Here is a 17,187-nt window from a genome sequence, read left to right on the forward strand (position 1 = left end):
TCTAAAACAGAGCATGATCTACAGTGGGGAATTATATAGCCAAATGGAAGCTATGGAGCAAATATGCCCATGGTTTTATTTGGCCCAACACATCTTAATACTCTTTGCACTTTCATCCAGACCAGAATCTAAACTGAGATAAGACAAGGATGCTATCTTGTCTTAGGGCTATTAACTACGTGAAGAATCCCATGGAGAACGCACAGATTTTAAAACCTGTGCTATGACTCAGAATAACAAAAGGACCAACTCATGAGGTCTGTTTATTCCAAGATTTTAATCAAACCAGTCAGTTTTAAGATCTTGTTTATTCTACACCTACCTCAGGCTCAACCCCAATTCCAAGAGAAGCATCACAGCCCTTCAGCTGAGCAGTGCCTTTCTGTCACTCCCAAGATGAAGGTCGGCTCCAGCAATCCTAGAGCTGTTGACCCTCATCTTTGGATTTGAACCAGAATGGACCAACTTCCAAAGTGAAGTTGCAGGCAGTATATTTAAGCACATTTATTCTAGATTAGTCATAGCTTCTGTAAGATGTCACAGACACAAATATAACACTCTTCAGACCTCATGGGATCAGCTTTAACATTTGACTCACTTAACACACGGTTAACACACCGTCTGTGTTTTTATGATACATAAAGCATTGGCACTGGTCTCAAGTTTGGTGGCATATTATAATCATCTGGTGAGCATTCAGAGGACTTTTTATGCCTGGTCACCTCCCAAAACTGATTAGATCAGGATCTCTGTGGGTGAGGTCAGATGTCAGGTGATTTGAACATACAGCCAGATTGAACCTTGTCCTCTGGAGTTGTCTGTAGTCTAGAACAGAGAGAGAGAGATACCAGTACAAATGAACAACGATGGGGATTATAGATTTGGCGTGAGGAGGTAGGTGCCTGTGTGCCTTTCCTATGAGTACTTCAAGGCTGACTTACAAAGGAACCTGAGCTTCCTGTCTTCTTAAGCGGATAACATTCTAGGAAGGCAGGAGCTGTAAGAGATCACCTGTGTTTGTCCTTTAGTTAATCCTGTAATCCTGTGGCCCTATGATTTGAAGGCCACGATGCCTCCTGATTTGTTTGCTGGTTATGTGCTTTTAGAGTGAGTCATTAGACGTTCTGTGCTTTAGTTTCTGTTTTCTTAAAATGGAAATAATTATACCCATCTCTACCAATTTTAACAGATTATCTTGAGACCCAGTTAAATAAAATGAAAGAATCTTGAATTCATAAGGGAAAAGATTTAAAACTAAGCTCTGAAGTATCCTCCAACTCTCCCTGTTCTGCAGGGAGCTATATAAGCACCATGTGGGAGGTTGCCAATGTCCTGGCAATTACTTGGTCTTTTTTTCACACGGGTGTCGATTATAACACATGTGCAAAAGCCCCAGGTGTGCAGCCTTAAAAGTGATTGCTGTGTCAGAGGAAAAGTTAGGATTCATTCTGTAATGATGATCTGAGGAGACAGCTAGTGGGGTCTTTGGACAACTTTTTAACTTTTTACATTAAATGGGTAGAAAGAATGGACTGTTGGGAATACTGAAACAATTTGAAAAAGTGACACGGGTTGCACTTCCTTCAAGGCACCAGGTTGTTGGTAGTGGTAGCCTGGAGCACCTGCTACCTCCTTGTGGGTCTCTAAAAGGTTTCCCATTGTCCCTGGAACTAGATGCCACCTGAAGAAGGCTGGTGGTAACTAGACTGTTTCCTTAGATCAGAACCAAGGTTTTCTAACAATGGGGAGGAGTTCCCATTCAGCACAAGAGGACCCCAAAACAAAAACAGAGCTGTTGGGTTTGTTTGCCACGTTGAGACAGAAGAACAAAAGTATCTCTTGGGTTACTGCAAATATATGGAGATAAAATTAAGCAATACATCTTTTTCTTCCACCCAGGGTACTCAAAAACTCACTCAGCCTCAACTCGAAAGTGATTCATACATCAAGGAAAAACCATTCAAATTCACTCTAAAAATTCCTATCAACTCTCCAAACTCAAGTAAGAATTATTTCATTTGTAAAACATCTGATTCAACTAGTATCTTTCCTGTTTTTCCATGTCATTTGTTTAATATCTGTAAAATACAAAAAACCAAAATCCATTGTTTAGAATCTTTGGTGAAGATTAAAGCATATAAATTTGGTTACATGATATAAAAGCCTTAATAATTCTTGGACTTCATGATAGGGGGATCATTAAAGAGATATACCTAAACACAAGCAGTTTGATTTTTTGGAAACACTCATTGTTATAAAAAGCTAAGGAGACATGCATGTTAAGAGGGGCAAAAAAGAACTTTCACAGTGGATAAAATGGGGCATTTTATGTGTTCTTTCCCTCTATTTTCTCTTAGCAACAGACACTATTGAAAATATATCCCTAATTGAATCAGCTACTGCTTTCTCTTTTAAACCATCACCAAAATGTTTGCTGGAGAAAATTGATGTTATAACTGGGGAGGAGGCAGAACACAATGTGTTAGAGGTCTGTATATTGTGTATTGCTTTTTCTGGAATAAAGTTACCCTCAGCAGAGACATCTTTAAAGATAAAGGCAGAAGTATAGTTTTCATAAAGACCTGGCTGTTTAAATTAAAATGTTTGAGGTTTTCAAATATTAAACCAACATTTTGTTGTATTCTTACATTTGTATGTGTAACTTGCAGGAAAATGGATTACTGGCTTTACATTCATATTAGTCCCTCAGAAAGAAGACAGCCAAGGACCCAGTCTTAAAGTAACTGCAGACCTATATTTTATACTTTTCATGTTAGCTTGATTATCAGTTATTATCATATGGTTTAAAATTCTATTTACACTGAAAGTTAAAAATGCAGAGAGATAAACTGATTTCAGTTGAAGATAATAAAAATTTTTTTTCCTTTAAAAGCTCTTTTTTTAAATTGAAGTAAAGTTGATTTACAATGTTGAGCTAATTTCTGCTGTATAGAAAAGTGACTCATACATATATACACTTTCTTTTTTACATTCTTTTCTATTATGGTTTATCTCAGGATATTGACTATAGTTCTCTGTGCTATATAGTAGGACCTTGTTGTTTATCCTAAAAGTTCTTTTAAGTAAGTTTTGAATTGCACGTGAATCAAGAATTTCAAAGATGTGGTATATAGTATCACAAATAGGATTTGAACGATGAGTGGTGTAGCTATCAGTCTTGGCATATGAAATGTAATTACTACACCTCAATCATGTTCAACAAAGCACAGATTTCCCTTAGGCTTTCTCCATCTGCTTTACCCCAAACTCTCTTCATTCCTGTTTTCTTCTCCCTTGATCTACTGATATATTTACTGTACAAGTGTGTCTCACAGCATAACTCTCAGATCAGATTAATCCCAGATTCACTGAAGTAGTCACTTGGGGTGAGGCCCTGACATACTATATTATTAACAAGTCATCTAGGGGATTCTTGTACACAGTAGTATTTGAGAGCCACTGGTAAGCATTAAATTATAGTATGGTACTCTGTGGTATCACATCCTAGTTCTGATGTTATATTTATTAAAATTTTTAAAGCACACAAATACTTCCATGATTCCTTAATTTTCAGATAAATCACCTGATTCAAATAACACTTTAATTTAAAAGTTGGTATACATAGATAAATCGTTAAGTGAAAAAGCAAGATGCAGATGTATGTATTCTACCAGTTATAGAAAAAAAACAGGAAAATATATACATATTGACATGTATATACATACAAATATCTCTAGAAGGATAAACAAAATATTTAGCAACAGTGATCAACTGTTGTAGGGGATGAAAGTTGGTAGATGGGAACTAGTATTGGTGGAGCTACTTTTCACTTTGTACGTCTTTTTGCTTTTTAATGTTTGAACTATTCAAAAATTGTATTGTTTTAGAAACTAAATACAATTTTAAAGCTGGTTTAGAAATCATTAACAAAGGCTATTCTGATAAGATATCAGACAAAAGTGTTATAGCATAGGAAAGAAATCACTTTGAAAAATGTTTCATATTTTGACATTAAAAAAATTTTTTTTCCTTTAGATCAACTGCAAGCTTTTTATATTCAACAAAACAACACAGTCCTGGACTGAAAGGGGCAGAGGAGCTTTGAGACTGAATGACACAGCAAGCAGTGATTGCGGAACGTTCCAGTCAAGATTAAGTAAGGAATCACTTTGTAAAGCAAGTCACTATTTTTCAGGGAAGATTTTCCAATATAGTTACACATCATTTTCTGGAGGTGTGTTATGTGTCAATAGATTAGACTGCTGAACACAATATTATTTTTAAGGTACTATAGGAGCTTCCTGTTTAAAGTAGGCTCTGATGTCAGACCACACAGGTTCCAGGTCTGGCTCCATCACTAACTAGTGACGTTGGATAAATTACTTAATCTCCTTCTACTCTAGTTGCATCAGTTAAAAATGCAGATAACAGAAGTCCATGAATTAGTGAGTGAGTTTGAGAATTCAGTGAGAAAATGCACATAAAGCACCTTTGACTAGCCCAACACACACCTAAATAGTGATCTCATTATTATTTAAAGGAATATGATGGATTTAGTTTTGAAGTGGAATAGTTTTTCTAAAAGAGAGTATTTGTCCTGTAATTTATTCTTGGCATTCTAAGTGCAGAATGCGGATTGGGATGAAAGGTCAATTTCCAAGTAAATAAAGATGTGTGGTTACTGAATCCTGCACGCAGAGTGTTGGTCAGAATCTGGTCAGCCAAACTGCAAGGTTGAGGAGGTTTCTGGCATCCAAGAGACACACTGGGCATTGTTCAGAGGTCCAAACTGAATTTGTTGAGATTCAGATATCAAGCTCAAGAAGGGAGAAAGGAATAGAATTCAGACTAAGAGAGTAGGATCACGGGGAAACAGGTTTCTAAATGACGTAAGTATAATTCCCAAGGCAGGTATTAGTTGTTTCCTACTCTGGTTTAATTTCTCTGTTTCCACTACCTGCCAAAAAATGTACAAAACAACTTTAAAAAAAAAAAAAACTATACAGGTAATACATGTCCATTCAGAAGACAGAAAATATGGACTGACAAAAAAGAAAAAAAAAAATTTAATTACTCACAGGCCTGTCTTCCTGTGGTAGCTAGCCTCTGCTAACAAAATATATTCTTAAGAACTTTGTATACAATGAATGTGGGGCTCCCTGGGTAGCTCAAACGGTAAAAAATCTGCCTGCAATGCAGGGGACCTGGGTTTGATCCCTGGATTGGGAAGATCCGCTGGAGAAGGGCATAGCAATCCACTCCAGATTTCTTGCCTGGAGAATTCCAGGGACAGAGGAGCCTGGCGGGCTACAGTCCATGGAGTCGCAAAGAGTTGGACATAACTGAGTGACTAACACTACTACTAATGTATACAAAACACTGAAAAATTTGTGATACATGGTGTTTATATTCCTCTCTAATCTGATTTTTTCTTTTATATAGTATACCATGGTCATCTTTCTACATTAATAATTACCTTTCTTCAGTATTCTTAATGAGGTCACAATATCTTCAATACCTGTACTATCATTTAAGTAATTTCATTTTTTGAATGCTTCAAGATTTTGTTTCAGTTTTCTCCATTGTGAGCAATTCTTGGGTAAATATTCTTCTGATCATTAGGTCCTCAATGGAATTCTAAAATTTAACCATTTAAAAATATTACAGTGAAAGAATATAGCATTTTTAGCACTTAAGCTAAAGAGTCCTCCAACATAATAAAGCTCAGTTTTGAAACCAAATTATAATCTAGTCAATTAAATTGCAATTTAGTAATGAAAACAGAGTCTGAAAAACAACTACGAGATTTATTTGCTTTCATAATGGCAAATTCCTCTGAAAGGCTAAGGAATCAACTGTTCTAAAGCCTGATAAATTCACCTTCCTATTTTAGTTATGCGCAATCAAGGCAGCCTGAGGCTGATTCTCAACAGCAAACTCTGGGTTCAGATGCAGATTCAAAGAGCAAATCACAAAAATTTACAAATAACAGCTACCGATTTAGAAGACTATAACGTCAAAGTGTTTTTAATTCAGGTAAGTGACAAATTTCAGTGATAGAGGATTATCCTATATTTATAGATTACTGCAGTCACTAATTTTTTTTTCCATTTTATTATACTAACCTGTACCACTGGCAAAAAATCAGTCATTTATTATGGTTGTTTATAGTCTAATCAGTTCAAATCAGTCCAGTTCAGTTGCTCAGTCGTGTCCCACTCTTTGCGACCCCGTGGACTGCAGCACGCTAGTCTATACCAGACCTAAATTTGATATGAAGTTTAGAGATTAACACCAATTTAAAGTAGTCAATTGGTACTGGTCTTAAGACAGCTGTATTGGTATATGCTGTCAAATGTCTCCATTTTTCTTTACTGTTAAAATTATGTCAGCAGTCTTACTAAATCACCAGAGATACTACTGTCAGGATTGGCTCCTAGGAGGCCCGCACAATCCACAGCCCGATGCTTACACTGCGTGCTGACATTGAGGCTTTGAGATCACTGGAAAGGAACCAGTGAGAAATGGAAAAACACAGGGCTAGCAAGTTAAAAGAACCAGTCCAATAGCAATTTCCAATTCTGGACTTGAGTCAATCTCCAAGGTAACAGGTTCGCAACAGCTTTAGCTATTCTGGCAGCAGGAATGCTTGACCTCAAGCATAAGATCCAGGCAAAAGAGACAAAGCTGAAATGAGTCAGGTGAGAAAAAAGGGTGGATATCCCCCACATGCTGAGTATCAGAAGCCTGAGTGTCCAAGTGACTCAGGTAGAAGAAGATAATACAAGTAAACTGGCTTCCACATAATAATGGTAAAAAAAAGTTGGCAAGAGGCCACTGGTGAAAAACCAGAGATTTTAGTGCACTGTTAGGCATAAGTGATGTTGAGTATTAAAATCTTAGAGTAAAATGCCTAAACCCTGTTTACCATTTAGGCAGATAATATTGGATACTCTGCTAGACCAGATGCCCCTGGTTTTGAGTGGGTAAAGCACTCTGCCTGAGACCAAGTCTGATACTGAGACTATGATTAGATTAGATTAAACTATGACCAGATTCTGCTGCTCAATATCTGGCTCATTCTGACTTTTTAAACTGTAGGGTAATTTTTAGATATTAGCAAACAAAATGCAATAAAAATCATCCAAAATTCCACTCCTAGAGATGGTCACTATTAACATTTTGGTCTTATATTTTAGTTTTATAATATATATTTATATGATAATATATATATGTGTGGGTATGTTTATATACATGCGTACCATATTATACATACTGTATGACTTTCAGACAAGTAATTTAGCCTTCCTCAACATGATTTTACTCATCTACCAATGGAAGACAATAATAATGTACTTAATAAACTGATGGAGAAGATTAAATAGCTAACATTTGATTGTGAAATACACATATGTAACTTTTTCACTTATCAATGAAAATGAGTGTTTTCTGTTATTAAATTGTAGTCCATTCTTCAAGAATTCTTTTATAGGTGAAAATAATTTGTTCTATTATATACCATAATTATTTCCACTAATTCCACTTTGCTAAATACTTAGGTAATACAATGTGTTCATTATTATAAATTCTGCAAAGAATCCTCTATGTACATACATGTTATTTTTCTTGGGAAAAGGTTTTGACTGTCTTGACAAATTTATCTCTATAAAGACTGAAGCAATTTTCATTTTCAATAGCATTTTCTTATGGTACTTCCTGGAAATTTTTTTAAGCTTTGGAAATTTGTTGTTCAAAAAATATATACCATTGTGCTTTTACTTCTTGTTCTGAATTTCTTGAATGAAAATACCTGAATGAATTTGGCAATATGCATATATATGTATATATACACTCTACACCAGTGAAAGACATATTTAACTTTTAATGTAAAAAAAAAAAATCAAGGCAGCAGAACAGTATTTGTTTCAATTACAAATACTCTCTCAATAATTTTTGTTAATTAACTTACTGAAGAAAAATTATACCTTTGTACATAATATAAAAAATTAAATTAGTGAAAAGTCAACAAATATTTACTCAACACCTGCTATATATCTAATACAATATGAGACACAAAAACATTTTATTTCATTTGTACTTTTTCCCTACAAATAATTAAGGCAGCTTAGTAACATACTAACAAAAAACTGTAAGACTCTTCTCTCAAAAAGTTGGCATGTAGTTGATTCACTCCTCAGTTCTTGGCTTTGAAATATTTGGTAGCTCTTCGAAGGATTAGCAAAGAGAAAACTTTTCCCAGATTTTCTTTGAAACTGTGAAAAGATCCAAAAATGTAAGCCACTGACATGTTACCTTAAGGAGTGCTGACTTTGATGATGAAAACCAAGTCCCAGCCAATCCATCAACTAGCTGTGTAGACTCAGACAAGCTGTGCATTTCTTTTTTTTTTTTTTTTAAGCTGTGCGTTTCTGAGCCATAATTTTCTTATCTGTAGGGGGAAAGCGAAGCAAGTATTTATTTAATATCTGTACTATATGCTTCCATTAATATAAAAATTAGCAGATAAATTATTGTTAAATAATTAACCTACAGTTTTATTATAAGGATTGAAAAAAATAAAAGACTATAACAACAGCAAATGTTATACCAATGTTATTCTCACCATTATTTTTTATATTAATAGTAAAAGTAAAAATAGAAAAAGTACTGAAAAGGAAAAACAGAAAAGTATAGAAAGCAAGGACCTCTGATGTATTTATGGTACAACATCACAGACCCTTTGAATGAGCTTTCTGTGGAGCTACGCAGCTTGTGTCCCTGGTGGCTCAGTCAGTAAAGAATCTGCCTGCAATGCAGGAAACCCTGGTCCCAACCCTGGGTCAGGAAGATCCCCTGTATACCCTGGAGAAGAAAAAGGCAACCCACGCCAGTATTCTTGACTGGAAAATCCCGTGGACAGAAGAGCCTGGCGGGTGACTTAGTGACTAAACCACCACATGCAGCTTTCAGGGCTGTCTAAGCAAGTGATGTAAAGGAAATGAAAGTCTTTTTTTCCCCCATCTAACTCTCTGATTTTCTACACTGTAACATAGTTTGGAGGAAAAATGGTCTTAACACAAATTCAAATATAAGCTTCAAATCACAAAATTTCACTTTCTCAGTTTAAAAGGCACAGATTGGGACCTCTTATCAAATTATCTATGTTAGGATTCAATTTGGTTCAAGATGAACTGGCTCTTTACCCTTTTGTTTCTAGGGTTATTTACATTCTAGATTTATGCCATATAATTCTTTCCTTATTAAAAGTGAAAGATTACAAATTTGTAAAGTGTGGCTATCACTGAGTTACTTATATTCTTAACACATTTAATTTACCTCTTGTAGGCCAGTGCCAAAGACACAGGACGTCTGCATGCAGCCATCCATCACCGTCTTGTTGCACTTCGAAGCTTCGACAAGCAGACAGATGCAAATCAAACTGAAAGCCAGTCAGAGACAGTTCTCCAACAGTTCAACTATGATAGCTGTGACGAGGATGAAGAGGATCTCATCCAAGCTACTAAAACTAGATCAGGTAAAGGACTTTTCTCCTGTTGGTTTGAGGTTTAAGAAAGAGATCTTATTCACAACACTTTATAGGATACAGATTTTTAAAAAGTGGAACTTGTCTGTTCAAAGTGGGTGGGGGTTAGAGCCCTAGATGTTTGGATCTGAGAAGCAGGTCTGAAAATCAGACTTCTACAGTGGCCTGTATTGGGATTTCACCAAAAGTCAGTCTAATTGTAGTACCTGCATATCATCTGCATATACGTCTCATAAAAAACCATATTTACAATGTAAAGTATTCATTGCTATGCTGAAACTAATCATATATTCATATTTCTCTTCACTTGTTCTCATTCTCCTATTATTGGCCATAATAAGAGAAATTATAAATACTGGTAATGGAGCCAACAGGCAAATCTGGCTTGAAACACTGATAAACCCTGTTTATTCCCTTTTCGGAATTTGACTGCTTTATTCTCAAAGACCTTCTTTACTTAGGGCAAAAAGTGCTGTTTCTTTAATTACACCAGGATTGGTAAATTGAACAGGCAGTGGAACCTCTGGTTAATGGATTTTTAGATTTTAGTGCTTGTCCTGATGAGTGAATTTAAAACTAAAATCCATCACTATATTTGGAGAAAAACCTTGTCAAGGAAACAATAAGCCCAGCTTTATTATACAGATAGAGCTATTCCAATAAAGTCATCCAAGTATTTTCAGTAATAGTTTCATTTAGCCCTGAATTTTGCTCTGAGGAGGACTGACAAAGGACTTACAAAAATAGTGTATTAGCAGGCATTTCCCCAGTTTTTGATCATTTATTAAAGCTATTTTAATCATACATAATTTAAGAATCTATCAAAGAACATGTGCAAAACTTGATGAAATAGCTTCCTTGGCCTAGTACTAAAAATGTAATCAAAAGGAAGAATACATGAAACATGCAGAGCAGGATCATAACCTGCTAGACTCTGAGCCAAAGAACTAAGTGAATATGACTTTTCTTGTTACTATTAAATAAAAGGTTTAATTATTTTTTAACTATACAAAATTTATAAATTAAAATCATTATAACATTTATATTGTCAACAATAGAATGAGGTCTATTAGAAAATGAGCTGGTATCCATTAAAAGTGAAAGTGAAAGTCACTCAGTCATGTCCGACTGTGATCCCATAGATTGTAACCTGCCAGACTCCTCTGTCCATGGAATTCTCCAGGCAAGCATGCTGGAGTGGGTAGCTATTCCCTTCTCCAGGGGATCTTCCCAACCCAGGAACTGAACTGGGGTCTCCTGCATTGCAGGTAGATTCTTTACCAGCTGAGCTACCAGGGAAGCCCATCTTAAAGGAAATCAGTCCTGAATATTCATTGGAAGGACTGATGCTGAAGTTAAAGCTCCAAAACTTTGGCCACCTGATGCAAAGAACTGACACATTGGAAAAGACCCTGATGCTGGGAAAGACTGAAGGCAGGAGAAGGGGATGACAGAGGATGAGATGGTTGGATGGCATCACTAACTCAATGGACATGAGTTTGAGCAGGATTCGGGAGTTGGTGACGGACAGAGCCTGGCATGTTGTAGTAGTCATGGGGTTGCAAAGAGTTGGACATGACTGAATGCCTGAACTGATAAATTAAAAATGTTAACTTGTAATTAAGATTAAGTGGCAAAATTATTTCATCAACAAATGTCATGTTTATGAATAGATCCTATATTCTACCATATTTCATTTCAGGAAAGGGGTGATATGTGACTATCTTCAAACAAAATGAGAAACAATGGGAATAAGGGAAAGTAAATGTCAATCATATGAACCCATCTTTTCTTGCTAACTTTTCACTTAGCACTTTCTCCAGTAAGTGTTGTACATAAATGCTAAATGTAATGGAAGCAATAAAATGTCTGGCTTTTTACTTTGTTGCCCATGAATCAAGGGAAGGTTTAATTATATGAAAATATTACATTTATAATTAGGAACAGTTCCAAATGTTACTTAAAACATACAGATTCTATATGTTTCATTTCCTTGATAGCATGCATATTCATGAGTATTCATGTTCAGTTATATTCAATTTTAAATTTATATCACAGATTCTTCTAGGTGGACCCACAGACAGTCGGTTGCCTGTTCATGAGTACTGCTATGAACATGACAACATCTACAAAGAAAACACGTCATTGAGAAAAATCACCTTACTGAAAAAAACTAAACCATCCTAATCACTAAATGAGAAGATCCTATTCATTCCTTGAATGATTTAACAGAAAAATTTAAGAAATATAATTTGTTGCAATTAAAATGTTTCTCTCATGTAGTATAATAATTATGAGGTTTTATATTTTGATTATTGTGAAGAAAATGGCAGACTTTAAGAAACACATGGCCTATGAAAGTTCAAAATTTATCATTTTAAAAGAAGTTAATTTAGAATAATATTTGATTACTAATTTGGACTATTCATCACACTGATGGATACAATAGTTAATACTGTAAATTGCTGGATTTGATAAATATCTCACTAAGGTATTTATTTTTCAGTCATATATTGTCTAGCCATAAAACATATTTTACAAAAGTTCCAGAGTCATTTCTTTGAAAAACATTATAACTGCATGATAACATGTTATTCTATCATGTTTTTTCTTATGGGAAATGTACGTTTTCATTTAACCTTTGGATTCCCTAATTCTATAAGATTATTTATTCATGGTGTAAATTCTTTTAAAGAGAATATCTATTCTTGCATTTATGTCTATTGCACTTTAATATATGCTTGACTCAAGGTCAGTATCCAATTTTTGTTGAAGGAATGAGCAAAATACATTACCTATGTATTAAAATAGTAAGTATACAAAAACTGAAATATGTTAATGTGTTCTTTGCTTTAACTTATATAATTAAATTTCCATTAATATTCTAGTAGGTGTGGCTGTACAAAGACTTGAAAAAAACCAAATATATCATATGTAGACAAATTAATTTTTTTTAAATGCCATTATTAAGGTAAGCCACAGTAATTTCAATAATTTCACACAACAGAATTTTGATGCTTTTCCTTTGAGATGTGTTTCAGAGACACTTTAGGAGTAAACAAGAAAATCAGCATCACTACTTATGGCCACATGGCATTTTTCAATCCAGTATGATCACCCCATGGCATCAAAATGACTTCTGAGTATCTCCCCTAAACAATACTCCTTTAAGGGCATCTTAATCTCCTCAAGCTTCCATAACAAAACCACAAATTGGGTGACTTAGACAACAGAAATTTATTTTTCACTGTTTTAGAGGCTGGGAAGTCTAAAATCAAGATGCTGGCAGGTTGGTTTCATCCTGAGACCTCTCCTCTTGGCTTGTAGAGTTACCTTGGTAGGGTCTACCACCTCACATGACCACTTTCTTGTGGGAGCACAGGGAGTGAGTGGGGAGAAAAAGAGAGCAAGTTCTTTGGTGTCTCTTTTTATAAGAACACTGATCACATTAGACCAGGGCCCTACCCTCATAATCTCTTCTAACCCTCATTACCTCCTAAAGCCCCATCTCCAAATATCACTACTTTGTAAGTAGCCTTCAACAGATGAATTTTGAAAGAACACAAACATTTAGTCCATAATGAGAAATAATTCACACTTACAAAATTATTTCTTAAAATGTTCTAAAAAAAATTTGGAATAACATTACAGCTTCATTTCTTTGTTGGAGAATAATATTCATTTGGAAATATACATTTGAATATACTTTTTTCAAAAAAAAAGCTACATTATTTTATTATACTGCCATATATAATAGTAAAAGCAATTATATATGTGCATTTATTGTCAAATCTGAACTCAGGCTTGAAAGCTTAGCACATGAAACTTCAATTACTCTTTTAGACTATAATTTAACTAGTATGTTACAACTGTTGCAAGTTTTACTCTTTCCCTGTAACTCTGTAACTACTAAGAGTATCTAACTTTCATTTATTCTTCCAGTGACTATAGAAGAAATATAGTAATAAAATCCTTTACTTCTAAATTAAGCAATGACTCAGGAACTGAAGAGAAGCTAATGTGAGAGAGGAAGAGAGAAAATGTCTAGAGAAGGAAAAAAACAATAAAGAAGAGCTCTAACATGAAGGAAGAATCAAAAGAATGGAAAATCAGGAATTTTAAGTTTTGGTTTTTTTTTTAATTCTAAAAGAGTGACTCTGATGCAGAACAAATTCAGAGGAAATTTTTCTTTAGAAGCATAACATAAATTGGGAGACATCTGAGAAGATATTAAAGCATTGGTTCTAAGATCTTAGCTGGTATGGGAACACTAGGATTATACTAAATTGTTAACGTAAAGAAAAGAAACAGATTTTCTTTATCTTCCTGACATGTTCTTCCTTGCCCCGTGTTTAGTGTGAAGATGAACTTTCTCAATGCCTCAAACATTTTATCTGAAGATTATGGCATGGCTATGAAAAGTAGAAACATATTTACCTTATGATTTTCAACCCATTTCCACTCTACTGTTCCTCCTTATACTCTCTATGCATATATTTAGTAATATTTTGGGGTGATAATAGAAATAGGAACATCTTATAATTTCTCTTTGTCCTACATCTTCATCTCTGCTCTGTGAAAGTGTTAGTCACTCAGTCATGTCTGACTCTTTGCCACCTCATGGACTATGGCCCACCAGGCTCCTCTGTCCATGGAATTCTTCAGGCAAGAATACTGGAGTGGGTTGCCTTTCCCTTCTCTGGGGGATCTTCCTGATATCTTCATCTAGCCTTCTTCTTTTTGACTTTTCTGTATCCTTTGTCCTCCTCCTCTTTAAAGTGAAGAGATCAATCATCTAATGATATTTATTTTTACAAATTACAAGGTAGGTGACTTCAAAGCACACATCTTCTTTCATAGAACCAGTTTTTCTTAACAGTTACTTAGATAAATACTCTTCCAATATTTTAGAATATTGATTATTCTAAATACACTCTAGATATATTTAATATGACATCTAATTATATATTTAATCTAAACATTCTTTCCTAAATTTTCTAAATTTAGATTTCTAAATCTAAATTCATTTCTTTTGATCTAAACATTCTGACAGAAAACATTTTTTCTATCAATAGTACTGTTTAATTATTTAATTTTTTGGCTGTGCTGGGTCTTCATTGCTACCTGGGTTCTCTATAGTTGAGGTGAGCAGGGGCTATTCTCTAGTTGAGGTGCATGGGCTTCTCACTGCAGTGGCTTCTCTTGTTGTGGAGCATGGGCTCTTGGTGTGTGGGCTCAGCAGTTGTGGCTACTGGGCTCTAGAGGACAGGCTCATGAGCCACGGTGTGTGGGATCTTTCTGAACCAGAGCTCAAACCCATGTCTCCTGCATTAGCAGGTGAATTCTTTACCACTGAGCCACCAGGGAAGCCCCTCAAGAGTAATTTTATACCAAGTTATCAGCTTAATTATAAACCAGCAAAATATTCTCTCTTAAATATTTTACATCCATTACTGCCAAAGCCAGGAACCCTTAGTTGTCAAGGACTAATATCCTATATTAGAGTATGTGGATGTCATGTTTCAGAAAGCCAGAGGGTGGTGGTATATATCTTTCAGAATTAGAACATACACGAAGTGAGCTGGAGGGGTTGTAATGATTGGGAAGGATAAATCTTAACTTTTGTAAACCTTCAAGTTGTGAACATAACAATTATAATTCTTCCCCATAAAACATTGAGAACAATAAAGCTTGCTTGAGATGTGGCCAACTGGGTAAGTTTATTCACTAGAAAATAATACCAGCCTTGTCTTGGATGGCGTCTGAGTATGAAACTCAAACATTATTTTGGTTGTTTGCGGGTAGCTGAAACTGATATTAAATCCACAAATGCCAACACTTTAGTTTGTTTTGCATGGCCAGATTAAACCCACAGTACTGGTGATTTTCTACATCATACGTGAAATTCACAATGGTAATTTTTGACATCATATGTGGAATTCACAGACGTGAATACTTGAACGTAGTTGACATTTCTAAGATGATACTTGGAAACTACAGCATTGGAAGAGTTATAGAAATAACTGGCAAATATTTAGCCTAATAAATACTTGATAGTATAATAGTTTCAAACACAGGATCACCCAAATTTCTTGCTATCTGCCAATCTAATGGACATAAAAGACTATTTCACTATTACTTTAATTTGCATTTTTCTGATTTCTAATAAGGCTGAGGAGCCTTTAGATATGTACTCACTGCTTGTATTTCTTCTAATAAATTTGTTCATAATCTTTGCAAAGGCTTCCTAGCATACCGAAGATAAAAGTCAAGTTCCTAAGCATGGATATAACATTTCATATCTTTCCTCTGTCTTAAATCTCTAGCCTCACCTCCCACCATTGCCTGCCTCCCTCTAAATGTTCTAGGTTTTCAGAATTGTTATTTTATTACTTCATACCTTTGCACACACTGTTTACTCTGTGGAATTCCTTTCTTACTCTTGCTGATTCTGCCTAATACCTAACTCATTCTTCATTACTTAGCTTGAGACATTCCCAGAAAGCTTTCCCTAACTCCACTTAGGCTAAGCTAAGATGTGTTCCTCCAAATTTCTATAACACCCTGTGTATAATTTTACCATTGCACAGACTGTATGTTCTTCAAGGGGAGAGACTACCTTTTATTTATCATTAGCACTTAGCAGGGTACCTCACCAATAGCAGGCAATCAAATATAATTTGATCTCCATTAACATGTGTTATATATATAAGACTCAAGAGGTATTATCCAACAGGAAGCTAGAAATAAGGATCTAAAGCTCTGGACATAGGCTGGGCTAAAGATACTGATAGTAGCTGAAGTCATGGAAGATGAAGAGGGCTAAAATTTGCCACGTGTATACCTCATAATGGGCATGTGGCTAGGCATTTGTGCATATTATTTATAACTTTACAAGGAAGCTGTTTTCTTTTGTAAATGAAGAATTAGGCTCACAAAGGTTAAGGGAATAGTTCAAGATTGACAAAAGTAATAAATAGTAAAGCTGTGATTTGAACCAAGGTCTTTTAAAATCCCAAACCCAGGCTCTTTTCACTACACAAAAGTAAATAAGCTTGTGCAGAAGAGTGGAGAGGGGAAAAAAAAGAAGAAGAAAAAAAAAAAGAAGAGTGGAGAGGGAGAGAGAGACAGAGACAAAATGGAAGGAAAGGAAAGGGAAGGATAGGTCCTAAAGATGAGCTCGGGAATAGCTCAGAAAGAGGACAGAGGGATGGGCAGAACACCATTAGGGATTGGTGCATTGTGAACCAGAGTAAAAATTTCTAAAGGAAATGATAACCATTTCAAATGAAGGACCAAGTCATTTAAGGGCTGATAAATGTCTTACAAGTTACAGATATTTGGTCACCTTGGAAATAGCAGTAAAGTGGTTGGGAGAAACCAGATTACAACAGGATGATGGATAAGTAGGAGGCAGGGATGCTGACCAATAATGAACCAATGACTCGTTCAAGAATCTTAGCTATAAAGAGAAGACATGTGTGTGAAAGTCACTTAGCCATGTTTGACTCTTTGTGACTCCATGGACTGTAGCACAGCAGGGTCCTCTGTCCACGGGGATTGTCCAGGCAAGAGTACTGGAGTGGGTTGCCATTCCCTTCTCCAGGGGATCTTCCCAACCTGGGGATCGAACCCAGGTTTCC

The 17,187-nt window shown here is 35.4% G+C and overlaps 1 protein-coding gene across 6 annotated transcripts in view; it reads left to right on the forward strand.

Annotated features, from left to right (window-relative positions):
• The window catches only part of RANBP3L (RAN binding protein 3 like), a 53,349-nt gene extending 40,063 nt beyond the window's left edge, over positions 1-13,286 (forward strand). Inside the window, exons 9-15 of one of the 6 annotated variants that reach the window (XR_006273413.1) lie at positions 1,900-2,002; positions 2,358-2,488; positions 4,036-4,156; positions 5,894-6,036; positions 9,346-9,535; positions 11,247-11,366; positions 11,603-13,280. Coding sequence is in view for 3 of the 6 variants with exons in the window: in XM_043488969.1 (XP_043344904.1) it covers positions 1,900-2,002; positions 2,358-2,488; positions 4,036-4,156; positions 5,894-6,036; positions 9,346-9,535; positions 11,603-11,646 (732 nt within the window). In the remaining 3 variants the exon portion in view is untranslated. Of the gene's footprint in view, positions 1-1,899; positions 2,003-2,357; positions 2,489-4,035; positions 4,157-5,893; positions 6,037-9,345; positions 9,536-11,246 lie in introns of all 6 variants that reach the window. The other 5 variants (XM_043488970.1, XM_043488969.1, XM_043488972.1 and 2 more) reach the window with 5 other exon arrangements.
• The last annotated feature ends 3,901 nt before the right edge of the window (positions 13,287-17,187 follow it).

This window comes from Cervus canadensis, chromosome 16 (assembly GCF_019320065.1).
Source record: "Cervus canadensis isolate Bull #8, Minnesota chromosome 16, ASM1932006v1, whole genome shotgun sequence".
Taxonomy (NCBI): domain Eukaryota; kingdom Metazoa; phylum Chordata; class Mammalia; order Artiodactyla; family Cervidae; genus Cervus; species Cervus canadensis.